Genomic DNA, 21,487 nt, shown 5'->3' with positions numbered 1-21,487 from the left:
TTGCTTTGGAAGGAAGTTATTGATCTTAGACACGGCAGTGTGTGTGGGGGGGGGGGTATGGCGTAGGCTTAGGGAAATTTATTAGGAGGGGTTGATAGAGTTTTGAAACTCATAGGGCTTTTCAGGTTTTGACATGACGTTTGGTGTGGTGAACACGCTCTTGATAGGGCTTTTCCAGCTCTCTATTGCATTGTAGTTAACAGGGATGCTTCGGTGGCGGATCTGGTTGCATTTTCTCATGGTTCTCACCGGTGGAATGTCCTATTTAATAGAGACATTCATGATTTAGAAATGCATACTGTTTCAGAAAATTTTCAATTTGATATACTCCAAGGGAGTTCTAACGGCACAGGGGGATAGGATGTAGTGGAGGCCCAACGGTAGCAAGAAGTTTATAGTGAGATCTATTACAAAACATTGGTATCACAAGGACATGTTACCTTCCTGTGGAAGAGTATTTGGAGGTTTCGCGTGCCTTCCAAAGTAGCTTTTTTCGTATGGATTGCTTCTTTTGGGAATATTTTGACCACAGACAATTTGAGGAAGAGGGGGCTCATTGTGATGGATTGGTGTTATTTGTGCAAAAAGCATGGAGAATTAGTGGATCACTTATTATTGCATTGTGAGGTGACAAGAGTGTTATGGGATGAGATCTTTAGAAGAGTTGGTGTGGCTTGGGTAATGCCCATGAGGGTGGCGGACTGATTTGCTTGTTGGAAGGAGATTCAAGGCTGTCCCCGAGTGGCGGTAGTGTGGAAGATGATTCCGTTGTGCATTATGTGGTGTATTTGGTCGGAAAGGAATGCGCGGTGTTTTGAAGATAGGGGAGTGTACAATGGTGGAGCTTCATAACTTTTTTGTACACACTTTATTACTTTGGTTCTCAGCCTTTGTGCTTAATGGAAACCATGTTCATGATTTTCTGCTTTTAATTTCTGGATCCTAGAATGTATTTAGGTGTTCTTTTGTATAGTTCCTGTGTACATGGGCTTCGCCTATTTCATTTGTATCAATAAAATTTACATCTTATCTATATAAAAAAAAGATTCATTCACTCGTGAAAGGCACGTAAACTACCATACATCCAGCATCTAGCCCTTATGAACCTCTTTAAGAATGTGCTCGGTGCTTTATTCATATGGACAAGTGTAGTAAACTCGGTATAGGTGGCCACAGAATTTACCTTGGTAAGACTGATGAGGTCATCAGTAAAAGTTGGGTTTGGTGGTCTGTAAGTGCAAATCTCTCACGTTTCGGGACTACTTCCAGACAAAGGGTTACCTAGTTACCCTGCGTTCGCCACAAGTTTTAATATTATGGCTATTACTCTGGTTTTGAAGTATTGGATTTAGTTTTCAAGTCTCCTTTTCTTTTTTCCTTTTTAGTGGGTTCATTGTAAGCTGTTTCCACTACTTTGTGCAATATCATGGAGCTAGTTCAATAACCTTGTTAATTGAGGTGCAAACTGTGGCCCTTGATCTGAGCAAGATGAAGTGTGTTTTGTAATTTTCTGTTAGTCTAAAAGAAAACCCTACTTGTTCATTTTGAACTGGTTTTTTGTTAAAATAATCTTTGGGGAAAATAGTTAACTCTCTTCAAGTACTGTGTCTCATACTTTGTATTTTCTGATTTGCTTACTTTTCATTAATTGTTGATACTAAAAATGTACTCTTTTCGTCTCTTAGTTTTTTTATTTTCTATTTTTTATTTATTTTTTTGCGAAGAGGCTGTCACCCCATAATTTTTTTAATAATCCTCACTTATGGCAGAAGAATCTGTGTAACATCATGTGACACCTTGGCAGTTACAGATAGTCGAAAAGATCCAAAAACCAAGGCGTGGGAAGAACCTTTCTATACAAATTTTTTTTTTTTTTTTTATCAGTAAACCTTTCTATACAAACTTTAAAACCACTTACAGAAAAAACCATCAAGAAAACATCTAATCTTTGCTCTCTTGCAAAGTCCTTGTTCTGTTCCTCTGTATAGTCTGAGTTCAACCTAAAAAACTAGTACACAACCAACCTCAATGCCTCCGAAGGGAAGGAATACCCACATTGACCATAGAACAATGCCCCTCACCTTACTTGGAAGCTCAGCAAAGCTAACGTACTCTTTGACCTCCCCAGCTGCTCCTTTCTTTGCTAACCAGCCCCATTAGATTCTCATAACACATGTGAGAAAGAGATTCCCGCTGAAGACATTTGCATCCTTATTTTGTCCCAATAGTACATTACCTTCCAAGGAATACCAGCACCTGTTTTCAGCCAGTTAAAACCAACTGTGAATCTGTGTCCACCTCAGTCTTTTCCAGATTCATCTTCCTGCACATGTTAAGACCATCAAGTAGAGCATGCACCTAGTCTCCATATTTGTTCCCTCTCTATGGTGAGAGGAGAAAGCAGTTAATACTTGATCTCTTTCATCCCTTATTATTCCACCCCCTCCGCTTGGACTAGGGTTACCAAGGCTACTGCCATCCACATTCAACTTAACTATTCCCGAGTTAGGCTTTAACCATATTTCACCCTCACTACCTTTTGAATCTTTGTATAGATGATAAGCAACCCCAGCTGATTCAGTATTTCATCATCTCTGGAATTCAGCTTCCTTATCTGACTCACTTTGCTTATAGTTCCCCTAGCATGACTTAATTTTGAAAGGAACCTTTTTTTGACAAGTAATAAGATATTTTATTGATATTTGAATAGGCATAGCCCAAGTATACACCGGAAGTATACATTAGATTACACATAGTTAGGAACTAGAAACGGATACAAGGAAGTCCTGAAAGTTGAGATCATTAAAGTCTATAACAATGGCTCACATAAATAAAGTCTTCCAGAAAAAACTTTTAAAAGTCTTCCAAAGAATGCTCTCAATCCTCAAAATTTCAGTCATTCCTTTCCCTCCAAATGCACCAAAGTAGACAAATGGGAGCTATCTTCCACACAGTTGCAATCTGGGGTATCCCCTTGAGCCCTCTCCAACTAGCTAGTAGATCAACCTCCCTCCCGTCATAACCATGCTAATCCCATTTTGCTGAAAAAGTAATTCCATGAGGCCTTTGCAAACTCACAATGTAGAAGTAAATGATCCATTGTTTCGCCACTATTTTTGCACATACAACACCAATCAATAAAGATAAACCCATGTTTCCTTAGGTTGTCAATGGTCAGGATCTTTCCTAAGGATGCAGTCCAAACAAAAAAAGCAGCCTTAAGAGCGCTGTACTAGCGAAGACACCAACCTCCCAATCACGTGCTTCCCTAATTGAAGCTGACATTCTGCTATTGTGAGCCATTAGTAATTTCCCTCAAATCAGCCACCAAAGCATCATGTTCCGTGCAATTCTGAAAATAGAGGGATAAGCATCATTAAGAGTTGTATCTCCAACCCAAACATCATGCCAAAAACTAATTCTATTACCATCTCCCATACTCAGCCTAGTGTGGCTAACCTTTCTGGATATGTTTCCATAACCCCACTCCATATGCCCCCCTAACTTCTTTAGAACACCAACCCCACCTATACTCCCATACTTAGTATCAATCACCACCTTCCATAATGCTTCCCTCTCATAATTATATCTTCACAGCCATTCGAGCCTTAATTTGCACTGTCTCTGTGATCTTGCATTCAAGCCTTACATCTCCTCAACCAAAGGCACCGGCTGATAATTGATGGAAGAAGGCCGACCACTATCCCCCATTGAGAACCAATCCTTGCTTTTCTAAACCGTAGCATCACTCTTTCCTTCCACCTTTGATAGGTGATGTCATGTATACCCAGCATTATAGCAAAATTCCTCCAAATCTGGTTAGAAAACTCTCCATTACTCACAACATCATCCATACACTCTACTTATAAAAAAAACATCATCCATACACTCGATAGTGACACTTTCGCAGCAATCACATCTTGATGCTAATTAAATTTGGCATCTGTGGATATTGGTATCAAATGGAATACCTTGCAAGAAACATTTCCATATAGATACAAAAACTTTATTTTGCAAATATTTACACCAAATCCATTTACTCCACTCCACTCCACATGTGCCACTCGACCTCTTATAAAATTCCACACGTATGTATGGAAAAAATGCCATTTGGTGAAGCTTTCCATATTAGGGTAGCGATCTTTTCTCTATTTGTCTTTTTTTGATGTCGGGGAACCTTTCCAAGGTAGGGCCCTTTGAACCCACCTCTACAGAGTAAACCCCGGTCCCGTGCACCGCACCCTTGGAAGTTTCCCTATACGGAACTGGTTAGATCGCTGGCTTTTCACTAGGGAGTGTGGCCCCAAATGATTGTTTGTACCTATGAGGTGTTGAACCTTGGACTTTGAAGGGAGTGATACCCCAAGGTTAAGGCCTTCACCACTTGGGCCAACCCCTTGGGGTTTCTCTATTTGTCTCTTAGGCTTGCCAATTCTGTTTTGCTCGATTCGTTCATGTATGATTGTTGATGCTATATCGTCTTGACATATTGAAAATAACATATTTAAACGTTTAAATGATTTTACTTCTGATTTTTGTGTTTTGCTTTCGATTGCAGTGTTGATGATGGATTTCCACCTGTCACCTTTCATTTTGAGAATTCTCTCTCCTTAAAGGTTTATCCTCGTGAATATCTATTTCCCTATGTAAGTATATCAAGCAATTTAATAAAGGTGCTATTCAGCCATTCCTGTTTTTAAATTTTACTTGATTTCTTCTTAGTCTTTTATTTTCTGTGTTGCTTTTTATTGTCATAATATACTTGGAAAATTTATGGGCCTCGAATGATGATGTTATACTTAGAACTTCAAAATGATTATTTTTGGTTTTGACATTACAATAATTATTTTCTGGGTTGTTACTTTGTATACACTGTCAACATAAACATTGTATTAATTGCAGTAATCACTTGTATCTTTTGATGGAAGTTCTTCATTTACACTGTAGATCTTCTATCAATATTCTTATGAATGGTGCTCAAGTTTTCCTTGTAGTTAATGCAAAGCACTTGAAAGTCCACGGCTTCTATTCAATTTACAATGTTTGAAACTTTTGTGATAGGAGGTTTGATATCCATTATTACTGTTGTTAGAAATCATTAGTGACAAAAGCTTAGTTTGCTTGTGGAGAAGTAGGTGAAAAATGTATTTCAATTATATCACTTACGGAGAGGAAAGTCTTGGGTAAATTGCTATGACGTTATGGAACAGGAAGAAACACCTTGTGGAGAATGGTGGTGGAAGCTAAATATGAGAGCATGTGGAGAGGGTGGTGTTCAGGGGTAGTGCATGGGTCATATGGAGTGGGGGTCTCGAAAATAATAAGGAGAAGTGGTGCAGAATTCTGTAGATTTGTCAGATACAAAAGTGGGGGATGAGCTTAATCTGTTTTGGCACGATTTGTGGTGTGGAGAACAAACTCTGAAGGATGTTTTTTCAGTGTTATATAAATACTGCATGTTTTAAGGAGGCCTCAATGGTAGAACGTATGGCGGTGTTGCGAGATAAGTGTTAGTGCAATATCACATTTATCGGGCATGTTCATGATCAGGAGAGTAATGGTTACCTCTTCCTTTAAACTACTGTATTCTTTCTGATTGAACAGCGGGGGAAGGGTAGAATTTGTTACTTCCTTCCGAAGGGTTGATATTTGAAATCAAAGTCTTTCTATTGTTCTATTGGTCCCCATGATGGCTTTTTTTCTCGTGGAAGTGCACATGGAATAATAAGACACCTATGAGAGGGACTTTCTTTGGACAATAGCATTAGAAAAGATTTTGTTTTTTAGAAGTAAACGAAAATTTTGGTTGGATGAAGGCATATCATGGGTGCCAAGTTCCACTTAAGATGTTGACCAGGTATAGTGCAGATGTGGCTTATGCTTCCTTAGGATGCTGCAAGGACTTTAAGGATTTGAGTGGGAAAGACTTTGATTTCTCAGATTTTGATTAAATTGTCCATTGGGGTGAGTGAATTGTGGAGCCATCACCTGGGTGTCAAATCCCATGGATGTTTACTAATGGAACTAGGTTATACAAGTGATTGTAGGGAGCTTCAAATATAATCTTAACTGGTCTATTTTGGGGTATAATGCATATGTGGCTAGTGCGCTTCTTAGATACGGTTATGACTAGTAGTTTGAACTATTTGTGCTTCCTAGCTTAGCCTTTGGGCTATCATATTTGCTCTAAAACCATATTGGGGACATCAATCTAAAAGGCTTAAACTTATTTATAAAAAATATCTAGAAGGGTTAAACTGTTAACAAGAGCACCAACCAAGATATGAGGGTAGTGGAGAACATGGAGGAGTGTTTGGGGGAGTATTCAGTGGCGTGTCATTTTAAAAATGTGGAAGACATATTTGAGTGGGCTCTAGCAAGAATATATGGTCCAAATTCAGATAGTAGTAGAAGACTTTTGTGGGAAGAGATAGCCGGTTTGCATAGTTGGTGGGATGTTCCTTGGTGTATAGGAGGAGGGGATTTCAAGATCACTTGGTTCCTGAGTGAGAGATCAAGGGAATCTAGCCTCACTTCGGCTATGGGGGAGTTCTCAAAGTTATCTTTGAGTTAGATCTCTTAGATTTACCTCTTGCAGAGGGTGCATATACATGGTCCAACAATGGGTTTTGATCTTGATTGGATAGATTCCTAGCATCGCCTTCTTGGGAGGCTTACTTTCCATAGGTGTATCGGAAGAGAATTTCTTGGATTTGCTCATATCATTATCCCATTTTATTGGGTTGTGGAGGTATTCATGGGAGTCGAAGATGAGTTTGAAAACATGTGGCTTAAGGCCAGTGGCTTTGTAGACATGGTGAAACAATGGTGGTCATCCTACTAGATGCAGGGTACCTCGAGTTTTATATTGGTAGGCAAATTAAAGGCCAAGAACAAGGATTTGAAGACTTGGAATGAGCAAGTCTTGGGGAATGTGGATAGCTTGTAAGAGTCTCTTCTTGAAGAGTTGCAGGGCTTGGAGAATAGGGCGGAGGGTAGAGCTCTTCGGATAAGGAGACCTTGAGGAAAATTATTGTTGCTTCAGAGCATGAGAGGGTGATCGTGGTGGAGGAGATTTCGTGGAGGCAAAAATCAAGGCCTCTTTGGTCGAAGGAAAGGGAATAGGGATGAATGCACAAAGTTTTCCCATAAGAGAAACAATGCCATTGAGTTGATTGAGGTTGATGGTGTTATCCTTTCGGATTATTTTGAGATAAAGGATAACATGTCGCTTCTATGAGAAACTCCTTATGGAGCAGTTTGCTTAGAGACCAAATCTTGATGGTTTAGCATTTGACACCATTGACTCATTCAATGCTTCTTGGCTTGAACGACCTTTTGAGGAGAACGAAGTTCTACAAGTAGTAATATGCATGGCTAAGGATAAAGCTCTTGGCCCAGATGGCTTTAATATGGCACTCTTTCAATCTTGGTGGGATATTGTATGGGAGGACATCATGAAGGCTTTTCATGAATTGTATTGCTTTGGTTAATTTTGAAAAGAATCTTAAAGCAACCTTTATTGCACTTATTTGTAAGAGGGCGGGGGCTTCTAATTTGAAGGATTTTTGTCTCACTAGTCTTGTTAATGGGGTTTACAAAATCATTTCCAAAGTTCTTGCCAACCGCTTGAGTACAGTTATCGAGATGATTATTTCCAAATCTCAGAATGCTTTCTTCAAAGGGAAACAAATTCTAGATTTAGTGTTAGTGGCCAATGAATGGTTGGAGAGTATAATTAAATCGGGAGAGCTGGGTATTTTATGCAAGCTTGACATGGGGACCCGTTGTCTTCCTTCCTTTTCGTCATTGTTATGGATGCTCTCAGTCAAATGTTGGGGATTGCGGTTAGTGGTGGTTTCTTGGCAGATTTTTCGGTGGGTAGGTCAAATAATGGATTAATTAATGTTTCTCACCTTTTGTTTGCAAATGACACATTTTTTTGTGATGTGGTATTCTCTTTTCCTTGGAGGTATATATGGAGTGGACTGGGGAATTTCCCATTGAATTACCCGATGTGCATTTATGCGAAACTCCTTGCCGAAGGCCTTAGTGCACCTCTGGGATTAGTTGGGACATTATTCTGGATATCCGGTGCCAATAAAAAAATGTCTATGGAGAGCACTTATTGATAGTGCATGAGGGCTATATATCTGTGTTCACCAACCATCATACTCTGGTTTACTCTAGATTTCTCAATTATTTTCTAAATCTTGGTTTTACAAATTATGTTTATGAAATGCTCAACTTTTTTTTTGGAAATTCTTTCATCCTTATCATCACTTCATCTAGTCTTTTATGTGATGCTATTTTTTCTCCTGTAGCGTTACTGTTTTCAGATTTGCCATATGCGTAAACTATGTTGCTTTTTAATCTGCATCAGCAAGTCAATTTACTATTGTGTATCTTTACAGGAAGGTTTGTGGTGTATTGGTTGGCAAAACAGTGGAATGCAATCCAGGGATAGCATGAACTTGACTCTTTTGGGAGGTATACCCCAACTATTTGCATTGATGGGTAATGCCACCTCATCATAGTGAAATAAGAGTGAGATGGTGGTGTAGTTTGTAGAACTTTCCAATTGCTATAGAACATTGAGAATACCCTCTTGACATTTTGTTTTGAGTGAAACCTTTTGAGTGTAAGACCTAATATTAATCTTTAACATTTTACAGGAAATGTTGCATTCATTCGGGATGGGTTGACTCTTTAATTCATTAAATTTCATTATCATAAGAGTGTAGTTTGTGAAATTTTTTCTGGTTTGAGAAATTTGAAACTGTTACCTTATGAAAGAGAAACAATGATTTGGGATGCCCTTAGAGAATGTCAAGTAACGATAACTGGGGTTGCTACAATAATCACCTGTTGCTTTTCTCCACCTTAGTCCATATCCTCGCACCAAACAATCAGTCATCTTTATATGGGTTAGAAATCAATTGGAACTCTCCAAAGCTACCGTCCATGCGAAAATGGAACATTTTGAGGGACCTTCATACACCATATATACTACCAAGGAAACCCCACACAGGGTAACCCTCTTATAAAATCATAAAATGACCTCACATGAAATCTATCCAATTTAGACAGCCTCCCCTTTTCTATCTTAATATCCTCATGTCATCTATTCTTTTGTTTTTTAGCACTTCTTTTAATCCTCAACACTGTAAAGCATACCAGGCCCATGGACTTCATTTAAATTTTGTAAATGTGGTTGGAACAAAGTAAACTTTTCATGTCTAAGTATCAAGTAACTCTAATAACCTTACATTGTTATTTGCCTCCAAGGTAGTTATTAACGAAGCCTGAAGGTGCCTTGTTACAGTTGTCTTCTGAGATCCCATAAGATAGGACTCACCTTGAGGCTTGATAATAGAGGCAGAAAGAATCAATTTTTGATTTCAAGTGTTGGCAGGAATTTATCTTTATTGAATTTTAACTTTGTAGAGCTTCATGGGCGCAATCAATTAAAATTTAGTTTCTTTTGTCTGTTGCAGATCTAGTGCTCTCAAATAAGCTAGTCTTGTATGATCTCGAGAATCAAGCCATTGGATGGACTGAATATAACTGTAAGTACCATGTTACCTTTCCTTTGTCGCATTCCAAAAATTTCATTATATTTTATTTTAATCTAAGTTGTATCTTAGAATATGTTAGGGCTAAGAGACCTTATAATGCATGGTTAGGCTCACTATTGCTTTTGTTGAGGCCCTTAAAGTCTTCTTCCGCTTGTGAATTGTATGTGATGCATGCCGGTTTTTTATGTCAATTTTCATAACTCGTGGGTCCCCTTATGACTGGCTATCGAGTATCAAACCACAAGGGATAATTTCTAAAAAAAAAAATATACAGTATCTTGTACCTAAGTACCACATAGCACAGGGATGAAGAGACTTATGGGGTGACAGAAATTGAACCTTTGCCAGACACATGAAAGGGAACCATCAGCTATTCTAACGTTTTCCCAATCTGGAAAAAATGATATGAGGAGAAAAGAGATGATAAATCAGTCAATGGTTAGATGATCATAAACGGTTCTACTGTATAAGAAGGGTTTGCCCGAAGTCAAGTGGCACCACTAGAATGAACCATGAAGCCTCCAAGTTTCTTCTCTGCACAGCGTGAAAATTCTGATAATGATTCTGTTTCTGCTACAAGGCACAAAATCGGTGAAAGTAAGTTGCAACTGACCATTCACCCTGTGTCATCCCATGTATTCGACGTTTTAACTCAAACTTCTATAGCATTCCCCTTTCTGAATCAAGTTTGGTCAGCCACATCCCAAATGTCTTTCATTGTGTTTAATAATATGTACCCTTGACTAGCATCGAATGCAGCTGCCAAGATATAATAGGGGACTTACTCAAAAAAAAAAAAAAAAAAAAGAAGAAGAAGATCTGATAGGTGAGTTTTCTGCTCTGTCATTTATGAAATCATCTACTTGTGGTTCCTGAATCTACCCGTTTAGATTTCCCATTTTACCTCTAGTTTCAATAAATGGTATGGCTGATTGAGACCAAGCAAAGATCGTTAAGTCCATCCAACTTCAAAGTTGTAAATTGATGACTTTGATTTTCATTCCGGGAGGTCACATGACTCTCTACCGCGCTTTTTTGAGTTTCCATAGACTTATTTATGAGTGTTGTAAATCACTCATCCAACCAAGTAGCTTCACCACTCAACGAGACCCAGCAAAGTATATGGTATAAAGAACTAGCACATCATCCTCAAAGCATAGTAAACAAGACCATAGAGATACAATAGGTATTATAGCACATCTGTCAGAAGTATCAAAGAGAAAACAGCACTGGTTGTTTTATTTACCTCTCTAAATGACAGCTGCTGCTGTTGTTGGGGATAAACGAACTTTCGTTTCTGCCTGCACTGAACGACATCCGGCTTGCTTCATTTGAACAATCTGCAGCTTTTCCCAACATACCAAATGGCTTCTCATTTAGCCTATGTATGGTTCCACCATAAAACAACCCCACAGTTTCACCATAGAACAACCAACCACCGATGACTTAAAAAAATTTGAAACCCCAGATTTGATCTACAAATGTGGACATATCAGAGTAAGGGGTTGTTTGGATGTTGAGATGGTTTCATCTCATCTCATCTCATAACATCTGAACATCCAAACACCACTCAAACATACATTTTTCAATTTCAAAATTTCAACTTTTTCATGTAATCATTACAACTTTTCCAAACTTCCAAACAAAACACAAAAAACAATTTAATTTTTTCAAATCCCAAAACAAAAATAATATTAAAAAATCATATTCTAACAATATTTTAACTTTATAATATTTTTATGCAACTTTTTCTCTCTCCTTTTCCAAACCCCCTTAAAACATCATAACTTAAACCATTTCACTACTATTTACAAACCATTTTATTACTATTCACAGATTTATCATTTCATTCCATTCCCCGAGCATCCCCTTAGATGTCAACCAGCTCCATCGTCCCTTAGCTGAAATTCCATACCATGCGTGAGCCAATCTGCTGTCAACAACCTCACAGATGAGACAACCAATCCTTTCTAATCAGATTAATAGCTCCCTTGTCTCAAGCTGACACCTGCATCCATAAGTTGTCAGCATCTGTACCATGCAGTGGTTCTCCATATAACCTAGATATATTATTTGAATAGTTCTCTGATACCAAGTTGATAGAGAGTAATGAAAAGATTGAGAGAGGAGTGATGAGGTATAGAAAAAACAACTATCGGGAAAAAGGACCAAAAATCTTAATGTTCTTCTCCTGTTAGCATATTATATATAGTATATATTATTGTAAAAACATAACAATTACATGAATGCCCAAAAACACGTCCTTACGTAATCACCCTTCCTAGGACCTTGTTTTGGTGGAACTAACATAGTTACTGGCCTTTACTCCATTGTGGTCCTTGTGGAATCCTGTGAATTGGCTTCTGTTGATAAACGATGGAATCGTAAGAACTGGCTTTTGTTGATCAATGTAATTATCAAGAGAAGCAAAAAGTGGGCTTTTTTGTAGTTGATGTATTGATTTTTGTATATAAACAAAAAAAGAACAAGAGAAAGATCTCGTAAATTTGGTTGATTGAGATGATCTAATCATCTGTATTTACATGTCAATTTGTTAAAATGGCAAGAAAAATTGTGGTTAATTTCCTTGAATGAAAACTCTATTTTAAGGATGAAACTTGAGTTTTTATTTATGTCAGAAAAGTTAGTTTTGGTTTTTCACTATAAAGAAGCTTATATGAACAGTGGTATTTTAATCGAGCTTGTGACCCTAAGTTAGAAAGTATGACAAATTGATTATAGAATCGACTTAGTAACTGCTATGGAATTGTTAAACTGTTGCAGTAAAATAGCATATGTTATTGCTATCTTGTTTCTTTTGGTTTGGTTGTTTGACTTTATTATGGTTGTTTTCAGGTTCGTCAAGCATTAAATTACAGGATGAACAAAGTGGAACAGTACATTTAGTAGGTTCCCATTTTATTTCTTCTGCTTACAGTTTGAATATTCGATGGGCTATAGTTATGTTGTTTCTAACCATGCTGCTGTACGATATTTTCACTGAAACACTAAGAGTCTTCTGCTAATACAAAGTACCCACGGTTGAGGTAAAGAAACAAGAAAATTTGAATATAATAGAAAATCATGAGATTTGTTGATAAAATAGTGCTCTGTATACTTTTCTCAGTTATGTATCTATTTTTATCCCTAATGTGGAAATAGCTAGGATTATTCATTGTTCCAATGCTTCACGGTGGGTTGAATTTTGTACCTAGTGAATGTGTAAATTTATGAAAGATTAGAATCAGGTTTGAGTTTAAAAGTAAATATAGTTTGAACTTGGCCTACGTCCTGGAAGAAAATTTATTTAGTAGATTGAAGTTTATATAAAATTTCTACGATCGGAACCATTTATAGAGAGGTATGCTGCATAATAGATATGTCAAGTTCCATTTCTTTCTTTTCTACGTACAGTCCTGTTTCAATGCGGTGTGTTCTTAAACTCGCCTTTATTCCCACCGCCGCGGGTGGTGGGGGTGGAAATTCAAGCTTTTCTAGATATGGGATGTGGCAAATTAGGCTGATCATCGACTCCCTTGGGGTGGATGCGAGCTCTTCCTCATAGTTGAATTCGAGGGATGATTTTGGTGATCGGTCGGCGAGGGGAATCGACCATTGAATCAAATTGACCCCCTTTGGTTGGTTTTCATGACAACCTAGAGATCATGTCACAATTGTGTTGGCAATGGTCACAATCAAATTCTACAAGGGCAGTCATAAAAGGTAGATTTGGTGGTGTTTCTATTTTTGTTTTAGCTAGGTAGATATGAGGATGTTGGTGAAAAAAAAGATTGAAAAATGACAAATTGGCAAGCTTGAGAGAGGCAGAGAGCTCAACAACTGGTGATGAGGGACGATCGAGGCGGATAGCTGAGGATAAAGGAGGTGAAAGACACGTGGCTACTCTCGGGTTAGACAAAAGTGAGATAGAAAGGAGGCATGGAACGACCTCCTTTTAAGTGAAATAGTTAAATCATTCTATATTTTACACAATAAATATTGTGCATTTCGAATTATAAGTTTGGAATTATATACATTTTTGAAAAAACTATAGTTATTATATTTATCCGTCGAACAGTCGGATTGTCCGGCCCTTAACTCGGCCCACATCGATGATGTCGTATACATCATGTCCCCTACCCCAACGGGGAGGGGGCAAATCCGGACACGACCCATAGGGGTGAGATCGCGAGAGACCATGGGAAGAGGGATGGTTAGGGGTTGGGGTTTTGATGGGTGGAGTGTGGAGAGCGAGGTTTCTTTCCTTTGTTTTTGTTAATATTTTTAAAAAATAATAAAAAAATATATTTAAATTTATTGATGTGAGGTAGGTAGGTAATTTGGATGTGCATCCATGTACGCAATCTGCTTGATTTGCACATAACTAATTCTCTTGGGTTGTAATGGAACGATATAATAAGAAAAAACTTGTAAATTGAAGAATAATGTTTGTTATAATCGAAATTTTTATACATTGTCGGGTTCCATCTCTTCCAAACTCCAAAGCGTTTTCACGGAGAAGTATCCGGATAAATTTTATTTTTAATTGGCATTGTGTGTTTGAGAATGAAGTTTCGACTAATCTTGGGGGTACACGGGCTCTTGACAAAGAGTTTTCTGCAAGTACACCTCAAGTAATTCAAGGGAAAGTTCCTCCAATCCGATGTCTCCTATAAATAATTTACACACAAGAAGAATTTACACACAGGAGTATCTCATTGAAGGAGGTTAGTAGTAAGCATGTGACAAGAGTTGAGTTTCTACTTCCCCAAATTGGGCAATTTGGTTTTACAACAGACGAGAGGAGCTCAGATGGAACCAGAGGTGCTGAGTGCTATGGATCAAACGCACGGGACCATGCTTGCACATTGCACACCCACACATTGGCATAAAAATGAAACATGGCCACTTCACAGTAATGGAGTCAATTATTTCATGTATTCTCTCTGACACGTCACCATTTGATCCCTCAGTTCTTGAGCTCATTGAATTTTTATTTTTATTTTGATTTTTGTCTCTCTTTCATCCCTTGATGGGATACCTCTTAATGATTTTATATCTCTCTGAAAAACACATTTTCATTTCATGAAACTCCATAAATCCTGATGATTATTTTATTAGAGTCATGAATATGTTTGATTAATTGGCTTCAAATAATAAAAAAAAAATCTCCTTAAACTGTTAGACTTTCATAAGAATAAATCGTTTAAAAAAGATTATCCATCGTATACGTGGTACAGTAGTCACGAAGGCTATATAGGTAATGGCAAAATGACTTTTGTTATAGTTTTTTCAATAAATCCTTTACCCATTTAACTCACGACGCATTTACTTTTATAACTACGTGAAAAAAGAAGAGTTAAAGTTGCATATGGTATGAAATGTTCTTTCAAATTCTCAAACACAACTCAATACCCACATCTCAATCTTTCATTTTCCATTTTATCTTCGAAATCATCATTCTAAAGAATATATTAACGGTCATTTGAAACACAAAAGATAACCTACACCTACTAAGACTAGTTTTCTTAATGTATGTGATTTTATTGGAATTATAATGTTTTAATCATTGCTTAATACGGTTAAATTCAGACAACTTGGACAATTGACTTCGTGTTTCTGTTTCTCAACATGTTGAATCTAATTCATGTATACATTCGTATGTATGTATAAAATCCAGTGTATGTGCACATATACCTATGAGAAAAGATATTTACAACCGTAAATTGTACAATTACTGCGTAATCGCTTTGAAAAAAATGAATAAAACATAAAATCCACAGAATTTCTATTCTCTTTTATAAAATGCCGGTTTCGTATACATTTTGGTCAGTTATGCATATAGTAATTTCACCTCAAAATATAGTACTTTTTCCACCACGAAAGTATGATGAAAAAAAAAGGGATCATTTGCACCAAAACCCCCATTTGGCTCTTGGAACAAAATGTTCTAGTCCCCTCAATGCTCAATATATACGTATATACATATACATAAGTGCATGCATACAATGATAGAGACACAGGCAGTGAGGGTTGGACCCGCTTGCTGCCTCAAAGTTTTGACTTGAGAGCAGCTTTAAAAAATCAGAGTGACCAGTTCTACGTGGAACTGCAAAGCAGAAGGCCCAACCCCAAACAGAGAAAGATGCTGACCTCCAAAAACAAGTGAAAACCACACTAACCTCGGTGATGAAGAACAAGTTTCAGAGCACCCCAAGAATTGGAGCTACAAAAACTCCTTACCAACACCAGAAGTAGAAACTATCATGTTAACACTAACTGGAAAACCAAATTTACGAAGGAAAGCCGATAAAAGATTTGTAAACAATATCGAAATTTATATATATTTTTATACGACAATCGTAAGAAATGGCCCTCCCCTCTATTTTGAGGCCTCTGTCCTTCCAACTTGCCCCCATCAAATCAACGTGGCTAGTGCAGCAAGGATACCCCTCAAAGGTGGGGCCCCCGGCTTCTGTTACAACACTTTTCTATAGTCTCCCTTCTCCCCAACTTTAAAAATAAAAAATAAAAAGTAAATCTCTAATGGGGGGGTAATATACAGGTACCTGAATGGTCCATATCCATTGGTCCAGAAAAATCATTTCTTAATTCCAATGTCAGATTGGCACTCTGAAGTCTCTGACTCATTGGGTGGAATTGGAAGCAGAGTAATGGTTTGAATTTGAGTCCAAGAATAGGCAAACTACGGCACAGTCATCAACCTTGGCATACGGGCACTTCAACTTCCAAGCACTAACGGCTACCTCAACCAGCACACGAGCCGCAGCAGACCGTGGGGCTGATGCTACTATGTCAACAACTTCTTTGTTTGAGAGGACATCCCAAACCTGTCAAGAAAAAAGAACACCCTATAGGTCTTACAGACTAACTATACCAAATGAAACATGATTTACCACTGCATACCACTCAGGCTAATTTCTTTCTTTCAGGCATATTTAGTCGAGGAAAAACCTTTCATATCTATGACACGGTTTGTGTTCTACAGACGAGAATTTTTTTTGATGGCTAAAGACAAGAAAAATGAGATCAAGTATTTTCCATAGATGAGAAAATGTAGGAAGAAAAATGCTAAATATACTTAAGAAAAACTTACAAAAAACTTACTTCTCCACGTGTTAGTTATTGATACGTTGAAAATTATAAAATTTGAAATTCAAAAGAAAATTAACAAATAAGTCTTGCATATAAAAGTGTAAGTAAAACTGTAAATACATGTAGCACTACTCATGTAGGAAAGATTTAGGGTAATCTGCTCGTGTTTTGTGATGGGCTTCGAAGTTCAAAGTTGGGCTTAGTGTTTCAAAGGGTACGGGAGAAAGAAACTATTTCAAGTTAGAAAAAGATAATAAAAGCATATAAATTTGTGTCGAATACAATGATGAAGCATATTTGATGTTCATATGGACCCATTTATTATAGAAAAGAAATAAGAAACCTAATACAAGACTACCTCAGACCCAAGAAAATAAACCCAAGTCACTTGGAAACTTCTAAACCTAAAATATCTAGATTTGACTCAAATGCCAAAATAGCCTTAATTCACGAGTTATTGAAATTAATCAGAAGTAATAATTGCATATTAACCGCTTTTACACTAAATTGGTAATGACTTAACCTTCAAAGCCGCATTAGATTGTATCCATCCATCTAATTTGGTTCATTGGCCACAAACAAGAGAGCTCTTAGCAGCCAAAACTTAAATTTAAAGCAACTTGAAAATTTTTCCATGGCTGCATCGGAAACTATGCTCTCATCGCAGAGCAGATTACAGAAATAAACATGGTAACAGTAAGGACAATTTAGATGAAGACCACAATGTAAAGTGGTATAGGGCAGTCATCTAGCATATATGTAGGAGAAAAAAGATCTTGACATTAAAAACTTCTAAGAGGATATGTTCCTGACAAATATATGACATTTTGTGTTTCAAGTTTTCAACTGTCCTATAAAAAGAAAACTGTGGAAATATAGATTTATTTGACAAGTCACATTTTTTCAAGTAAACAATGCAAGCGTTTAAAACTCTTAACCTGCTAAGGAGGAAACCACAAGATTGCTGATACATAGAAACAATTTCACCCCCTCAGCTAAACAATAAAATGATGGTCACAGCACTTCCAAAATGAGGTAAACATAAACCCACACACACACACACACAAGAAAATAGATCTAAATGTAGGTATGTATGTATAGAGAAAGGATTAATATGGGTTTGATATCCTACCCCATCTGTAGCCAATACTACAAATTCATCCTTTCCTGTCAAGCGACGATACGAAATATCAGGGACAGAGATCAAGCCAAAGTCTTTAAGGCAAAAATCACCAAAAGCACGAGCCATTGCAAGGCCAGGGGAGTTATAGTTGGGCATCCAAACTCGAGCAACCTCAGGCTCATTTTGAAGGGCAAAGATCCGTCCTTGACGTCGCCTAATCCTCTCTGCTTCCCCTAAAGAGTAAAAGAACATGACTAAATATTGGAACCATTTTCACTATTAATGTCTTAGATAATTATCCATGTATGATACTCATTGTTTAGTCTTTTACTCATATAACAAAAATGTCCTTACTGTCATGAAACCATTAAGAAGCTATGAACAGGACTCCAAAAGTCAGTTTAGAGTAGTCTGGTAACCACGTCTACACTATTTGCATATAAACCAATAACCAATCTAAAAATATTAAATTCGCATAAACTTTAGCAAAAATAAATAACTTCAACAAAAGGTTATTCATATATTTATTTTCTATGCATGTACAGAAGCATAAGAATATTTCAAAATCACTTTTTGTAACCACATGTGCAACATCAGAAACATATTTCATTGATACATAAATAAGGGACTATCACTCCAATAGCTTGGAAACTTTCATCCTAATATAGGTGAGGTTTACAGACTTTGAACAACATATGACAGACTACACAAATATTTGAGTTTTGTTTGCTCGGGAAAAAAGTTGTCTTACATCCATTGCAGCCATTGATGCATCCTTGAATTTGACCTTGAAAATTTCTTAATGATAATCAACAATAGGAGAGCCAGTTTCCTAGAAGGAATGTGAACTCCAAACTCACTTTTCACTCAAATTGGTGAAGGCTGACTTTAGTAAGCTGCGAAATCCATCCTAAAGTTCCATGCTTCTTGAAAAATTTTGAATTTAGGAGAGAATTCATATATTCTGCTAGCATTGAAGAAAAGAAAAGGAAAACAAAATTCTGAGATTTAATCTAAATATAGACCCATCCTGAAGTTGACCCCTTAATTTTTCCCCAATTCCAACATTTTCATTGAGAGCAGTGCATGGTCACTACAGCAATTGTTTAAAATCTGCAGAAGCAGTTAAATCAAGTTACACTAAAGTATCAAAAGAATCAGTCAGATTGTGCATTGCTCCTGCCTTCTAAATCTTTTGAGATTCTTTACATAATTAATCTCTCAGTTTGCAGTTGAAATCTCAAGAGTATTCTCTCGTTAAAAACTCACTTGTATAATAAGATAGAAGAGAATATTATGTTTTGACTAATGTTATCTCATTGTTGTTAAACATTTTCCAGAACAAGTAAACAGCATCTTTTTCGATTGACTTCCATAAATCTCAATCTCATAGTACATTCAAAGATGCATATATTCTGTTAAAAAATAAGCCATCAGCTATAAGTTAAAATTGAGAGGGAGAGAGAGAGAGAGAGACTTGGAAGATCTGGTTTGAGATCCACAGTCAACTGAACCGCAATGAGAGAATCATCTTCATCTCTGGTACCCAATACAGCTCTGGAGTCCCCAATATTTGCAATAACAAGATCCTGTTTCTGTTATAAATTAATAATAATGGTTATACAAACCAAAATTTACTATCACGGTTCAAGAAAACCAAGTTGTGCTGTGCACCAATTACCTGCTTGACCAGGGTAACTGCTGTTGTCCCACTGCAATAGCAATCAATTGAAGGATGTAGTTTCAGTTCCTTATCCATAACCTTAAATGCTTTCAGAAATGATTCTCTCATTATCATAAAAATATCAGTGTTATTGTCCTTATAATTAAGAGTCCTGGCATCCTCATCAGTTGCTGTGAGTGCAATTTCTTCAGAGGCTACACTTTCCAAGGCATTACTTCTGATATCATAATGGTTACTTCTGATATTATCCTTAAGGATACTATTTAGCTGCAACTGAGCACTCAACTTCAATGGAAGACAATTTCTCACTTTCTTCGCAACCATATGGCCATGTGGACCATGGCCATCGAAAACACCACAAAATATTGTGTCTGTCTTCGAACCAAAGTTCTGAAGGGGGGGAAAAAAGAAAAGGACAATTATAAAATCAAATGCAGAGTTATCAAAGGGAGCAAATCTAGGGGACAGTAAAATATGAAGCAGAAATGAAGATTAGAATTCACTTCCAGCTATTCACCCCCAGTTTAACAATAACATGGCTCCCTTTGATGCAATTAACCATTTTAACAAAGACTTCTCATAACTGCCACAATTTGTTATGACAGATGTTAACTTTTGTGGATAAGGGAGATGTAAGGATAAAATTGACTGATGCCTTAGGAATAAAATGATTTTATTCAAACCGAACTAAAACAGGTTCTTAGACCTCCTTCCACAGAACTATTACCGAGGAAAAACAGGATTTAAGGAAATAAGTATTTATACTGTCACGCCCTGTACCCAAGAGTGAACCCTTTAACCTGAAATCCACAATAATAAGAACTTAAATACACAAAGTACTCCAAAATCAAATGTCTCAAAAATTCTTCCAAGTAAAATAAACTAAACATTGGCAAAATCTCTCTTAACTCAAGCAAATCTACTTATGCCATCTGCCACTTATCTCACATTTCTCTTATAATCTTGTCACATGCTATCTATTCCTTTTTTTTTATCAGTAAATAAGAATTTTATTAAAAATAGGCAAAGCCAAGTTCACGAGACCTATACAAGAGCAACACCTATGCATGAGTGTCTAAAGATACAAGGAAATCATGAATGTTCATGCCATTATAGTCTATTACAATCGATCAATGGAGTAGAGTATGAAAAAATATTGTTGTAATCTCGTCCATTGTCCGTTTACGATTCTCAGAACTTTGACAATTCCTATCCATCCATATGCACCACCATAGACATATCAGTATCATCTTCCACATAGCTGCAATTTGAGTGGTCCTCAGATGCCTTGTCAGCTGGCCAAAAAATCCACAACCCTTCGTGGCATCACCCAATGGAGCCTCGCTCTAGCAAATACATTATTCCACAAACTAATGGCTACGTCACAATGTAGTAATAAATGATCCACTGACTCCCCACTATTTTTGCACATACAACACCAATCCAACACAATGAGTTGGCATTTCCATAGATTATCTAAGGTTCAACCTTCCCTAATGAAGTTGTCCATACAAAAAAATGAAGCTTTTAGGGGGGCCTTAGTCCTTTGTTCTTTCTTGGGAATGGTCTTGTAGAATGTTTCTTAAGGGACTTATAATACGACTGTACAGTAAATCTTCCCTTCTTGGACGGTGACCACAAAATTATATTAGCTCCTCCATTCACTCTACAATTATACACCAGATTAAATAAATTTGTATATGTGTCAATTTCCCAGTCTTGGGCAGCTCTAAGGAACGTGATATTCCATTAGGGAGAGCCACTAGAAAGATCCATGAGTTCTGATATTGAAGCCTCCTGTCTTCGTGCGATGCTTATATTGTTGGATAAGCTTCCTTAAGGACTCAATCTCCACACCATAAATCAGTCCATAATTTAATTCTGGAACCATCCCAATTGCAAAACGTGTGTATCGATGGATGTTTTTCCAGCCTCTTTGAATTTGTTTCCAAAGCCCCACCCCATGAGGTCCGCTCACCTAATTTG

At 37.2% G+C, this 21,487-nt stretch overlaps 1 protein-coding gene and 1 pseudogene across 1 annotated transcript in view; one reads left to right on the top strand and one right to left on the bottom strand.

The window, feature by feature from the left end:
* Positions 1-12,681, top strand: part of LOC108987337 (aspartic proteinase-like protein 2) — a 28,057-nt gene extending 15,376 nt beyond the window's left edge. Inside the window, exons 7-10 of the mRNA XM_018960235.2 lie at positions 4,559-4,646; positions 8,415-8,490; positions 9,498-9,569; positions 12,435-12,681. Of these exons, the coding sequence (XP_018815780.1) occupies positions 4,559-4,646; positions 8,415-8,490; positions 9,498-9,569; positions 12,435-12,604 (406 nt within the window). The 3' untranslated portion in view covers positions 12,605-12,681. The remainder of the gene's footprint in view (positions 1-4,558; positions 4,647-8,414; positions 8,491-9,497; positions 9,570-12,434) is intronic.
* A 3,211-nt stretch (positions 12,682-15,892) lies between these two features.
* Positions 15,893-21,487, bottom strand: part of LOC108987330 — a 98,526-nt pseudogene continuing 92,931 nt past the window's right edge.

Source organism: Juglans regia, chromosome 7 (genome assembly GCF_001411555.2).
Source record: "Juglans regia cultivar Chandler chromosome 7, Walnut 2.0, whole genome shotgun sequence".
Classification (NCBI taxonomy): domain Eukaryota; kingdom Viridiplantae; phylum Streptophyta; class Magnoliopsida; order Fagales; family Juglandaceae; genus Juglans; species Juglans regia.
Note: the sequence above shows the minus strand (reverse complement) of the source record. Positions and strands in the feature narration are given on the sequence as shown.